This window comes from Stegostoma tigrinum, unplaced genomic scaffold, assembly GCF_030684315.1.
Source record: "Stegostoma tigrinum isolate sSteTig4 unplaced genomic scaffold, sSteTig4.hap1 scaffold_183, whole genome shotgun sequence".
In the NCBI taxonomy this organism is placed as follows: domain Eukaryota; kingdom Metazoa; phylum Chordata; class Chondrichthyes; order Orectolobiformes; family Stegostomatidae; genus Stegostoma; species Stegostoma tigrinum.
Window position 1 is genome coordinate 38,490 of NW_026728123.1, and position 13,194 is coordinate 51,683.

At 45.8% G+C, this 13,194-nt stretch overlaps 1 protein-coding gene across 4 annotated transcripts in view; it reads left to right on the forward strand.

The window, feature by feature from the left end:
• LOC132207865 (uncharacterized) overlaps positions 1-8,929 on the forward strand; it is a 33,889-nt gene extending 24,960 nt beyond the window's left edge. For 2 of the 4 annotated variants that reach the window (XR_009443925.1, XR_009443924.1), the window contains one exon: positions 393-4,262. Coding sequence is in view for 2 of the 4 variants with exons in the window: in XM_059643710.1 (XP_059499693.1) it covers positions 393-665; positions 6,102-6,208 (380 nt within the window). In the remaining 2 variants the exon portion in view is untranslated. Of the gene's footprint in view, positions 1-392; positions 4,263-4,768 lie in introns of those variants that run through there. The other 2 variants (XM_059643710.1, XM_059643709.1) reach the window with 2 other exon arrangements.
• The last annotated feature ends 4,265 nt before the right edge of the window (positions 8,930-13,194 follow it).

The window sequence follows — 13,194 nt, forward strand, 5'->3', positions numbered from 1 at the left end:
AAAGTTGGTTTGTGTTGGATGTTTGTCTCATAGCTATGAAAGATATCCTGAAAGGATTTTTCAAATCTTTTGTTGAGAATTGTACCCATTTAGTCGCTAATCCTTTTCCTTCTTTAAAGTTTCCTTGGTAGTGACAAATTTCAAATATCTGCAGAATTTTATTTGGCTTTGTATTGGTTCTCTGTGATTCTCTGTTCATGGCTCCACAACCTGCCAGCTAATTACAGAATTTATCATTGATGTGCCTGTACTAAAATCTTTCGTCTTATACTATATATCCCAATTTCAGGAGAAAGTCCAGAGAGACCTTTTAAAGGAAAGGGGATTAGAAAGAAAATCTATCGATCAAAATCATGAATAGTTGATAAATTATTTGCATTCCATATTTCCAGAACCTGCCCCGGAAGAGAGAGCCCAGAGAATTGCCAAAGCTGTCCGCAAACAGTCAATAGAAGTGAAGGAAAATTGGGAACAACTGAAAATCCGTGCGAGCAACTGGCAGAAACAGGTGGAAAAGGCGTTGGAGAAACTTCAAGAACTGCACAAAGTTCTGGATGATCTTGAGGCTCATGTGATAACAGCTGAGGGGGTCCACACTGATTGGCAACCTGTGAGTGACCTGCTTATTGACTCATTGCAGGATCACTTTGATAAAACCACAGGAAGTGCAATGACATTACACTTCACTTATGAACAGATGTAACCACAATGTTGTATGGAGACGATCAGTAATATGAGTACTTCAGTAATATTGATTGAATGGTTGTTAACTTAATTTGCAAATTAAAACTTAGTTGAGCATGCCTTCTGATGATATCACATGGTTAATATTAGTATAGTTGAGGATTCTATTAGTCAGTGACATCAGCTGAGTTATCTGCTTGTTGCCATGTTATCAGGGTTAAAGGTAAAGTCTTAGCACGCCATTTGGCGACTCCTTAGAGAGAGACAACTGGTTATGATTTAACCTGAAGATCACCATGCCTCAGGGAAGTAGAGGGGTTGAGGCGAAGACCCTTTGTGGTCAGCTCACTGGTGTGGCAATTGAGCCCTCTCTGCAGGGCATCAGTCTGCCTCACAAACCAACTGAATTTGAATAGAGTTTAGGATTGGAGAGCCATCCATGCAATTATTTTTTTTTAATGAATGTTTCTCACTGGGACTCTCTCACTGGCAAACCTTTTAAAAGCCAGCTCAGCCATACAGGCGAGATCAGTTCCTGATCTCAGCTGAATTTTTTGACGTGGGGTGGGTCAGCGTTAGGAGTTCATTGATTGGAATGAATTCTCATTAAGTTAGCGAGAGGGATACTGCACGTGAATAGATCGATGTTTTGAAAAGAGGATGAGATATAAGCAAAAGTTGAATTGATGTGGAAGACCAGCCACAATCATCATCGACGGTGGAGCAAGCTTGAGCGGCCATGCAACGTTGTGCTGCCGCTATTTGACTTGTTCTGTGGAAAGGAAGGAAAATGGTCCAAGTGTCAAAAATGCCAAAGACCACATCATTCTACAACCTCAAAATTTGATTGTGTTCAGCATATTATCACTCCTGGTACCCCTAAATCCTGGTCTATCATCTCAGCAGCTCGACTCTGCCCAAAAGCTGGTTACTTGTGACATTTTTGAGGGATCTTCCCAAGTCTGAAAATCAGTTTTGTTTTTGTACAATCAGAGTTGGCCAGTGTGGAAGGAGGTCGTTTGGCAAATCGTAGCTCTTTGAAATAACTCCCCAATTCGTCCCCCTCTGCTTGGCAATGACTTCAACCACTTATAAAATCTCTTTAATGGAGGGAGACTTTGAAGGCATCTGATTGGAGTATTAACGATCCCAGAATACAACTGAGCCTTATTAAGTTGTTAGTTCTGATGATCAAGAGCTTGATGAAAGAGGATTGTTTGAAAAAGTGCCTTAAAAGAGGAAATGTCCAGAGGCTAAGAGGTGTAGGAAGTTAGCGAGTTTTGAGAGGATTTGTTGCTTGGGTTGAGGTTCTGGATGTGAGTTCGCTCGCTGAAGGTGTAGGAAGTGTCTTCTTGGGTTTGAAGCCGACACAATTAAATGTTTGGCAACTAGTAGTGGGCTGTTTAAAATCAAGAGTGGGCAAGCGGACATAATGAGATGAGTGCAGATGTCCTGAAGTATGGTTGGACTGGTGGAGATTACCAAAATAGCGATAGGCATAGCCAAGTAACGATTTGTAAAGAAAAATGAGAATTTAATAAAATTACTGTTAATAGTATCAGTCAGGTAGAAAGTACAGAGAATAGGAATTGGTTCAAGTTGAGACTCAGGCAGTGGAGTTTTAGACGACCTCAAGTGTTCAATGGACAAATGTGGGTCTCCATCAGGGAATGCATTGGAATTGTCAGGTCCAGAAGTGAAGTAGTTCCAGGTGAAGGTTTCACTGCTAATGAGCCGAGACAAAAGACAGGTAGGCAGGATTGAAAAGATGTAAAGAGACAGCTTTAGGGATTGCATGAATGTGTGGTCGGACGTTCATCGTGGGATAAACAAGATGCCAAGGTTGTGCTGAGACAAGCGTAATATTACATTGTTGCCAAGGCGGAGTAATGCAATCAGTAGGTCGTGAATAGAGGTTGGTGTGGGGACCACAAAGTGGTCTTCCCAGTTTTAAATTGTTATCTCTACATAGTTGCGCAACTTTATGTTCTGTTCAAAAGGCATTACTGACGAGGAAACAGAAGTTAGCCATTTGTTTACTTGTCAATATATCTTGATTTTTCCACCATGTTCTCCAATTATTGACACAACATGTGCAGCGTACGAAGTGAACCGTTCAAACCTTCAAAGGAAATGTTAAAATTGTGGAATATAAAGTTAAATTTATTTTATTGAAAATTTAAATAAATTACATGAAGGTTTGACCAAGACTGCAAGGAATTAGATGGAACACCAGATGAATAAAACAAGCAGTAGTAAGGTGGTATAAGCTGGATGTTCCTCAAGAAACAGAACGCAGCCAACCTTTCTTCCATCGGGGAATTAATTGTGTGGTGTCAGACACAGTCGATGAAATCATTCCTTCTGTCTTTACTGTCTGACTAGACTATGGTTGTAATATTTCCTTTTTTAAGCGCTCAAGGTTAGACATTACTTCACTTGACATTCTCATTTTATAAATTTTAAGAAGTTGACTTATTGTCAAGTCACGATAGGATTGAAAACACATTATATAACTGTTTGAAGTCAGAGTCACATCACACCAGCTTGTCGTCCAACAGGTTCATTTGAAATCACACAAGCTTTTGGAGTGCAGCCCCTTCATCAGGTGCAGTTAGTGAGGTGACCACAGAGAGACACAGCTTATCAGCAGAGAGATCAAAAGATCATAGAATTGGCGTGAGTGGAGTGTCAGATAATAACTCTATACAGGTGACCAAGAGTGTTAGAGGCAAGTAAAGCGTTTATAAAGTCAATGTCAGTGCTGTGTTGTCATGATAATCAGGCAGCGCAACAGGAATGTACAAAAGGTGACATCTCAGGTCAGACTCTGACTTGTAGTTTCGAGGCTTGTGTTCAGAATCTGTCTGAGAGTTTTAACCTTTATTTCAAAAGCAAGAATTTATAAGATACCACACTGACTGTAACTACAAGTTGTGTGTTTCTTCAACAAAATATCTGCAAACAAACAAACATCCTGGATGAAGACTTATTATCTGACACTCCACTCACACCAGTTGTATGATGTTTTGATCTGTCTGCTTATGAATTGTGTGTCTGTGTGTTTTCCTCCCTGACCGCACCTGATGAAGGGACTGCACTCCCAAAGCTTGTGTGATTTCAAATAAACCTGTCAGATTATAACCTGATGTCATGTGACTTCTGACTTTGTCTATCCGAGTCCAACACCAGCACCTCCACATGATAACTGTTTGGAACCAATTCAGCGCAACAGGTACATATCGAACATTTGACTTCGGAAGAATGCCGAGTGCTGAAAAGTTCATTAATAACAAAGGATTTCTTCATTATGCCATCTATCGTAACATGTTGCGTCTCACAGTCACAATGAAAGGATGGCCACTTCAATTTAGCAGGGCCAAGAACAGTTATGGACATTTTTAGCATGGGAGGAGGCCATTCAACCTGTTTTAACTGTCCCAGCTCTCTCCCAGCGCAACAAAATTAATCCTTCTCTCGAACTCATTCCACATATTTCACAGAATTGAAATATATAGGTACATACTGAGGAGATTTTAACATCAAGTGAGCAGTTCTCGCACTTCACTTTATCACTAAAAATGTCTTACAAGGAGTGGGTCTTTATTTTGTTCTGTTTTGATGATGAAGCAGATGCAAGTCAAAGTGCTGAAACTGGCGTCTTGAACTTAGCAACTGTTCAACGTGTATAAAATGAATTCTGTGCACATCTGCTAAAAGCCGTTTTATGGAAGGAAAAGGTACCAAAGAAGATTTGGTGTATTGTGCTTGATGCTATTCTACTCCAACCTGTGAAAACAGAACTCTACGACTGTGAGTGTTGAGTTCTGAGAGGGTGCTATCTTGTTTGAATGTACATTGCTAAGCCTAGGCCTATTTTCCCAACAGCAAAATTGGTAATCCAGCAAGAAATGGCTATTTCTCACATTTGGCTGTAAGTGTCTGTTTAAAGTTTGAGTACAGTTTCCTCATATACAGGTGCTTAAGCTGCTTTTACAGTTGGAACATTTGTTGTGCCAATGAAAATTTTTTGAATGGTTTCACGTCCAGTTTTCCTCTTTATACATATTTGGTATTTTTTCAGGGTAAGGACTATCTTCAAAATCTGAGATTGGGTTTTGAAAGACAGCAGCCTTTGTTTTGGAGAGATAATGGGAACTGCAGATGCTGGAGAATGCGAGATAACAACGTGTGGAGCTGGATGAAGACAGCAGGCCAAGCAGCATCTTACGAGCACAAAAGCTGACGTTTCGGGCCAAGAACCACCTTCAGAAAATGGGGAGGGGGTGCGGGTTCTGAAATAAATAGGGAGAGAGGGGGAGGCGGATGGAAGATGGATGGAGGAGAAGATAGGTGGAGAGGAGAGTATGGGTACGGAGGCAGGGAGGGGATAGGTCAGTCTGGGGAGGCCGGTCAGGTCAAGGGAGCGGGATGAGGGGAAATAGGGGTGCGGTATGAGGTGGGAGGGGGGATGGGTGAGAGGAAGAATAGGTTAGGGAGGCGGGGACGAGCTGGGCTGGTTTTGGGATGCAGTGGCCGGACAGGAGATTTGGAAGCTTGTGAAATCCACGTTGATACCATTGGGCTGCAGGGTTCCCAAGCAGAATATGAGTTGCTGTTCCTGCAACCTTCGGGTGGCGTCATTATGGCACTGCAGGAGGCCCAGGTTGGACATGTCCTCTCGGGAATGGGAGGGGGAGTTGAAATGGTTAGTGACTGGGAAGTGCAGTTGTTGATTGCAAACTGAGTGTAGGTGTTCTGAAAAGCGGTCCCCAAGCCTCTGCATCGTTTCCCCAATGTAGAGGAAGCCACAACGGGGACAGCGGATGTTTTGGATATTTCTTAAGCATTGATTTTCATTCAGAGTTGGTTGGATTTTGCTGAAGCAATAGACATAACTCACTATGACGTAGACAATGTCAGAGTTAATGTTTCGCGTCCTGTGACCCTTCCTCAGATCTCACTCTTGACTGATGCTGCCAGACCTGCTGAGCTTTTCCAGCAACTTCTGCTTTTGTTGCTGATTTACAGTGCCCACAGTTTTTTTGTATTTTACGACACAGACAAAACTTGATCTCTGCAGGAAGCATGATGCTGCATTCTCCAACTTCCCTGCCTTTTTGTCATATAATATTGTCTTTTTAGGACAGAAGTGGCTTTTTTTTGTTTGTTTAAACTTCCGCACATACTTTCTATGCAGGTTAAAAGTCTACACCTTTTCAGTTCTCTGCTGCATAATGAAGACTTGGAACAATTTTTTTTTATAAAGTAGAAAATCAGTGTGGTTTGTTTTCCAAAATGTGATGTGTAAGTGCAACACTTAACAGTGTGTTCATCAAACTATTGTTTCCTTTGATCTTTGTGTTGCAGAAATTTCTAGAATCATTTCATATATTTTTTTTGATATATTTTAGCAGCTTTCCTGGAGCAAGTCTGTTTTCCTTCGGATGAGACGACTTTCAGACATACTCCCTTTATTATGAGATTTAATTACGGTAAAATGAGGAGGATTTTTATTCACTGAGTTACAAAGGACTATATGTTTAAAGCATTGGAAAATGCATTCTGTTCTGACTGTCATGTTATCTGGTGTTTGTACCAGGCTTTCCGATTAAATGCAAGTGATTAAGGATGCTAATGATGCCACATGTTATTACAAGAGGAAATGAACATCCAAGTAAGGATTTTATGCCACATTTATGCATAGCATGGACCATGCAGCATGGATGCAGTGACTGAGTGAAATGGGATGCAGTGACTGAGGGTAATGGGATGCAGTGACTGAGTGAAATGGGATGCAGTGACTGAGTGAAATGGGATGCAGTGCCTGAGTGAAATGGGATGCAGTGCCTGAGTGAAATGGGATGCAGTGCCTGAGTGAAATGGGATGCAGTGCCTGAGTGAAATGGGATGTAGTGCCTGAGTGAAATGGGATGCAGTGCCTGAGTGAAATGGGATGCAGTGCCTGAGTGAAATGGGATGCAGTGCCTGAGGGAAATGGGATGCAGTGACTGAGGGAAATGCTCACAGCGAATTGCCCCCTCCATCCTGACCCGCTCACAGCTACTTGCCCCTCCAGTCCAGACCCGCTCACAGTGACTAGCCCCTGCAGTCCTGACCCGCTCACAGCGACTTCTCTCTGCAGACCTGACCCGCTCACAGCGACTTCTCTCTGCAGACCTGACCCACTCACAGCGAATTACCCCTGCAGTCCTGACCCGCACGTTGCGACTTGCCCCTGCAGCCCTGACCCCCTCACAGCGACTCGCCCCTTCAGTCCTGTCCCAATCACAAGGACTTGCCCTCTCCGTCCTTACCCGCTCACAGTGACTTGCCCCTGCAGTCCTGACCCCCTCACAGTGACCTGCCCCCTCACTCCTGACCCGCTCTACATTGAGGAAACCAAGCAGAGGCTTGGGGACCGCTTTGCAGAACACCTCCACTCGGTTCGCAACAAACAACCGCACTTCCCAGTCGCGAACCATTTTAACTCCCCCTCCCATTCCTTGGACGACATGTCCATCATGGGCCTCCTGCAGTCCGACAATAATGCCACCCGAAGGTTGCAAGAACAGCAACTCATAATCCGCTTGGGAACCCTGCAACCCAATGGTATCAATGTGGACTTCACCAGCTTCAAAATCTCCCCTTCCCCAACTGCATCCCAAAACCAGCCCAGTTCTTCCCCTCCCCCTACTGCATCACAAAACCAGCCCAGCTGTTCCCTTCCCCTGACTGCATCCCAAAACCAGCCCAGCCTGTCTCCGCCTCCCTAACATGTTGTTCCTCTCACCCATCCCTTCCTCCCACCTCAAGCCACACCTCCATTTCCTCCCTCCCACCTCATCCTGCCTCCTTGACCTGTCCGTCTTCCCTGGACTGACCTATCCCCTCCCTACCTCCTCACCTGTACTCTCCTCTCTACCTATCTTGTTTTCTCTCCATCTTCGGTCCGCATCCCCCCCTCCCTATTTATTCCAGTTCCCTCTCCCATCCCCCTCTGATGAAGGGTCTCGGCCCAAAATGTCAGCTTTTGTGCTCCTGAGATGCTGCTTGGCCTGCTGTGTTCATCCAGCTCCACAGTTTGTTATCTTGGATTCTCCAGCATCTGCAGTTCCCATTATCAGTGGCATTTTCCTCTTCATCAAAGTTTGTGCAAAAGCAACACGATATGGGGCGGCACGGTGGCTCAGCGGTTAGCACTGCAGCCTCATAGCACTGAGGACCCAGGTTCAATTCCAGCCTCAGTCTGTGTGGAATTTGCACCTTGTCCCTGTGTCTGTGTGGGTTTCCACCAGGTGCTCCGGTCTCCTCCCACAGTCCAAAGATGTGCACGCTCGGTGGATTGGCCATGCTAAATTGCCCATCGTGTTCAGGGACGTGGGTCTGCGTGGGATGCTCCAAGGTTTGGTGTGCACTTGTTGGGCCAAAGGGCTTGTTTCCACACTGTAGGGAATCTAAACAATCCTGTTCCCACATCTCCATGTACCCTGCTGATCACTGCACACAGAGATGTTTGATAACAAAAGGATAACAATAATATTCAAACCCAGTACTGGAGATGTATTTTAAATACACTGAGGCCAGTGTCGATCTCGTATTCAACTTTTATTTACAAATGAACTGTCTTCAACTTTAGCACTGCCTCATTCAGAGATAGTTGCCAGGGTGTCAGCATCTCTGACCCTCACACTTCTTATCTGTCAGCCAGGGCTCCCTGATTTGGGCTGTTAATATGGAACAATCAGGCAACTCATATTCTGTGAGGTTCAACTGGCCGACCTGGTCACAAACCAGTGCGGTGTGTTCATCGAAAATCAAACGTACTAGAAAGATACCATTCCATACCAGTGTCAAGGAAGGCATGAGGCTAAACTGGGGAGGGAAGGGAACTGCTTATTGGGGGTGGCCCAGAGAGTGGAAGAAAATCGAATGGGAAGAAGACCATTTGAGACTGAGGGAGAGAGATGTAATTGCCTGAATGAGGCATTCCAATTGCGAAATGGATTTTTGTGTGTACACCATGTTCAGTTTCCCCGATCTTAATCTGTACTCCTCTTTAAATCATTAGTATCTGAAATTTCTGTATCATTTCCAAATGTTCTGTCTCTAATGTTATGCTGTTGGAATTGGTTGAACTGCAGAGATATTATTTATTTGCACAAATGTGTTCAGTGAAATGAGTTGCATGCTATATATGTATTATTCTTCCTGATTCTATTGTACGCATACAAATTAAAGTTAGTTCCACTTTTGAACAAAAAACTGCTTTTAGATGTCTGATGTATCTCATTTGCCTGCCACTTACTCTTGTTGATGAGTTGTGTTTCTGTTTTGTGAAGAAATATGAATGAGCTGGAGCACTAATGGCAATGCCCAATGTGGTGATCTTCCAACATTGCAGCTGGAAGGTTGGGCAGGGAGGGAGATGGGTTTCACAAGAACTATTACAGAGGGAAATGGAGAGACAGGTGATGTATGTGGCAGCACCGAGACAGTGAGGAGAATGACATGCAGCCTGAAGGGGAATCTGGCTGTCGTCGCAAAGGCACGGGCTGAATGGAAGAGGACAGAAAGGATTCACTCAGAGGAAGAGAAGATCAGACTAGACTGACTGTGAAACAGGCAGTAATCATTGGCAAGTTACTGATAGGAGGGTGAATCAATCGGGCTCACTTTAAGACTGTTGACAGTTACCATATAGTTTGTGGGAGATGTGTCGATCAGGCCAGGCTCATAGAGAAACGCTTCCCGGAGTAATTAACATGGAGACCCCACTGGGAAAGAGTGAGGGGTTGGCCGTCCTGCTTCCACTGCTGCTGGTGATGTCCAGGCCAGTCATTCTGGCCAGAGACTTCAGCTGCATCATCGGCACGAATGAACAATATGGAGGGTATGACAGTGAACTGGACTCGACGTCCAGATTTCTGATGGAAACGGTTAAAGTTGCCAAGCTGCATAACATCTTCAGCACCCCTGCAGACTGAGCACAGAGTAGAAACGCCTGGTCATAGCCAGACGGGTCTATACACCCATTGGATAGATTTCCTGTTTGCGCCCACACGTCCTCGATCATATCCGTTGAAGTCAAGCCGGTGTTCTTCTCTGACTACTGCCTCCTGCTGGCTGACTGTCACCTACAGGATGACCAGCGGGCTGGCAAGGGAAAGTGGAAGCTGAATGTGAAACTGCAGGGGACAGGACGATCTCTGAGAGCCTCGCGCTCCTAGGGATACGATCACCGGCAGGCAGAACAGAGGGGTGGATACCTGCCTCATCAGCCTGGACCAAGAGAAGGCCTTTGGCAGGATATTGCAGACCAACATGTGGGATGTGCTTTATAAAATGGGCTTTGGGGAGAGAATCTGCTATTGGGCCCGACAGATCTACACCGACATCATGAGCGCAGTCTCAATCTGCGTATGGGAATCACAGAGCTTACCCATCAGATCCAGGGTCTGGCAGGGCTGCCCACTCTCTCGAGCCCTTTGCTGAGTCCATCAGTAAGGATGTGAGCCTGAGAAGTGTGATTATTCCAGGTAGAGCGGGCCTGCAGGTCAAAGCGTCCCTGTACGATAACGATGTCACCAATCTCTGCTCAGCCCCAGTGTCAGTGCGCAGGTTCATGAGCATCTGTGACCCTTTCAAACTGGCCTCGGGAGCCACGGTAAATCGAGACAAGAGTGAGGCCATGTTCTTTGGGATCTGGCCTGAATGATCCTTCATTCCCTTCACCGTCAGGGCAGATTACCCAAAAGTGCTGGACACACAGTTCAGAGAGCCTGGGGCGTGCAGAAAGCCTTGGGAGGTGCACATTGTGGGTAAAATCCTGGTCATCAGGTGTGAGGCACTCTCTCTGTTGTTGTGCATGGCACAGTTCTGGCCCATCACCCACACTGCACTGTTTCCCTCATCCGAGCCATCTTCCATTCCTACTGGAAGCCTAAGATAGACCGTGTCTGCAACAACTCCATGTACTAAGCTCTGGCTAAGTGGGGGAAGAACGTACCCAATGTCACCCTCATCCTGATGTCCACCTTGTTGTGCATTAAGCTGTGTGTAGACTCTCAGTACGCAAAGACCAAGTGTCACTAGGTACTGAGGTACGACCTGATCCCAGTGTTGCGAACGAAGGGACTGGCCTCTCTGCCACGGAAAGCTCCAAGTATTTGGACCGTTCTATAACATATGTCCTTTGTTGTGAAATTTGCAAAGAAACAAACCTCTGACCGCCAGTCCATCAGGTCGTGGTCAGCACGCAGCGTGCTCGAGACCCTGTGGGAAAAGGAGAGGCTGGATCCTGTCGTGTAGTTCCCAGAGCAGACTGACAAAGTCATTTGGTACAATGTGTCATCATCAGAACTTTCCAACAAACAACAAAACATAGATTGGCGGGTGGTGAGAATCCTGTCAGATTGTTTATGTGCACCTTGTTGGCCTGTGCCACAGTACACTGCCCTGGAAGTGGCTGTGGGTGAAACCCGAAACATCAGCTTTCCTGCTGCTCTGATGCTGCCTGTCGTGCTGTGTTCATCCAGCCCACACCTAGTTATCGCAGACTCCAGCATTAGCAGTTCCTACTCTCTCTCGGCTGAGTGTGAGACCTTTTACAGTTACCGTATAGTTACAGGGAGTGTGTGGATGAGGCCAGGCTCAATGTTTACCTTCAGCATATAGTTCTTGGGAGGTGCACGGATGAGGACAGACTTGCTGTGAGACTGTTCACAGTCACCGTACAGTAAGTCGGAAGCATGGAGATGAGGCCAGGCCCACTGTGATACTGTTTACAATCACTGTTTAGTTTCTGGGAGGAGTGTAAATAAGGCCATGCTCGGTGTGAGACTGTTTTGTGTCCCTGTATAATTACTGGAGGTGTGTCAATGAGGTGAGGGCAATTGTCAGACCGTTTACAGTCAAGTAGGACTTCCTGTGAGTTGTGCGAATGAGGCCAGGGCCACTGTGAGACCATTTACAGTCACCGCATCATGACGCGGAAGCGTGTAGATGCTGCCAGGCTCCCTGTCAGTAACCAGGTGGTGTGTCCACGAGGCATAACTGGGATGCACTAAAAGCTTGGGGCATAACTGGGACGATGGGGTTGCTGCAGCCGAGGCACAGTCGGGAAGGACCACTGTCTGAGGTTTTCCTGCTGAAGGTAAATGAGGGTCCATTCAGTTATCGGACCATCCCCGTGTCTCACAAGTATGTAAATATTTTTGTTGTCTGTCTAAGAGAGGTCTTTGGTTCATTGGGTGGAGCCAAAGTCCAATGCTTTATTTGTTTATTTGATATGCAGCTGGACAGAACGCAACTGCAGTTGTGACATTGTACAAATACAAAGAGATTTCTTGTGAAAAAGGTGTATTTTTCAAATCAGAAATGTGACTGGGAGGAGTGTGGATGAGCCCAGGCTCTCTGTGGGTCTGGTTACGGTCACCACATTGTCACTAAGATGTGTGTATATGAGGCATGGCTGGCTGTGAGACTGTGAAAAATCACTAATTAATAAGAGTTTGTTTCTTCAATTATTTGTTGGATGTGTGTGTCACTGACTGGTCCAGCATTTATTGCCCATCCCTAATTGCCCTGGAGATGTTGGTGGTGAGCTGCCTTCTCGAACCGCTGCAGTTCGCCTGCTGTGGGTTGCCCCCACAGTGCCATGAGGGAGGGAATTCCCATCTTTTGAACAGTCGCAGTGAAGGATTCCGGATATATTTCGAAATCAGAATCACGAGTGGCTTGGAGTGGGATAGAAGGAGGTGTTCCCGTGTACTTTATGCCCTTATCCTTCGAGATGGAAGCTGTCATGGGTTTGGAAGGTACTGCATGAGGAGCTTTGGCGAATTTCTGCCATGCATCTTGTCGATCGTACACAGTGCTGCTGAGGCCGCTCATCATTGGTGGTGGAGGGAGTGGATGATTGTCGATATCGTGTCAGTCAACTGGGCTGCTTTGTCCTGGATGGAGTCAAGCTTCTTGCATGTTGTTACAGCTGCGGCCATCCTGGTAAATGGGGAGCATTCCATCACAGTCCTGACTTATGCCTTGTAGACAGTGGACACGTTCTGGGGAATCAGGAGGTGGGTTAGTCGCCGCAGCATTCCTCACCTCTGACCTGCTCTTGTAGTCACTATGTTTATGTGGTGAGTCTGGTTCAGTTTTTGTTCAAAGCTCACCCCCACGACGGTGACAGTGTGGGATGCAGTGAATGTAACAAATTGTTTGTCGGTGGGGGGGGGTTGTCTCTTGTTGGTGACGGTCATTGCCTGATATTTCTGTGGTGTGAATGTAACTTCCACTTGTCTGACCAAGCCTGGGTATTGCCCAGATCTAGTTGCATTTGGACAAGGACTGCTTTAGGATCTGAGGAATCATGAATGATGCTGAACATTGTGCAATCATCAGGAACATCCCAACTTCTGGCCTTATGATCAACGCAAGTTGATTGATGAAGCAGCTGAAGATGGTTATATCTCGGACACTACCCCGAGAAACTCCTGCAGGGATCCC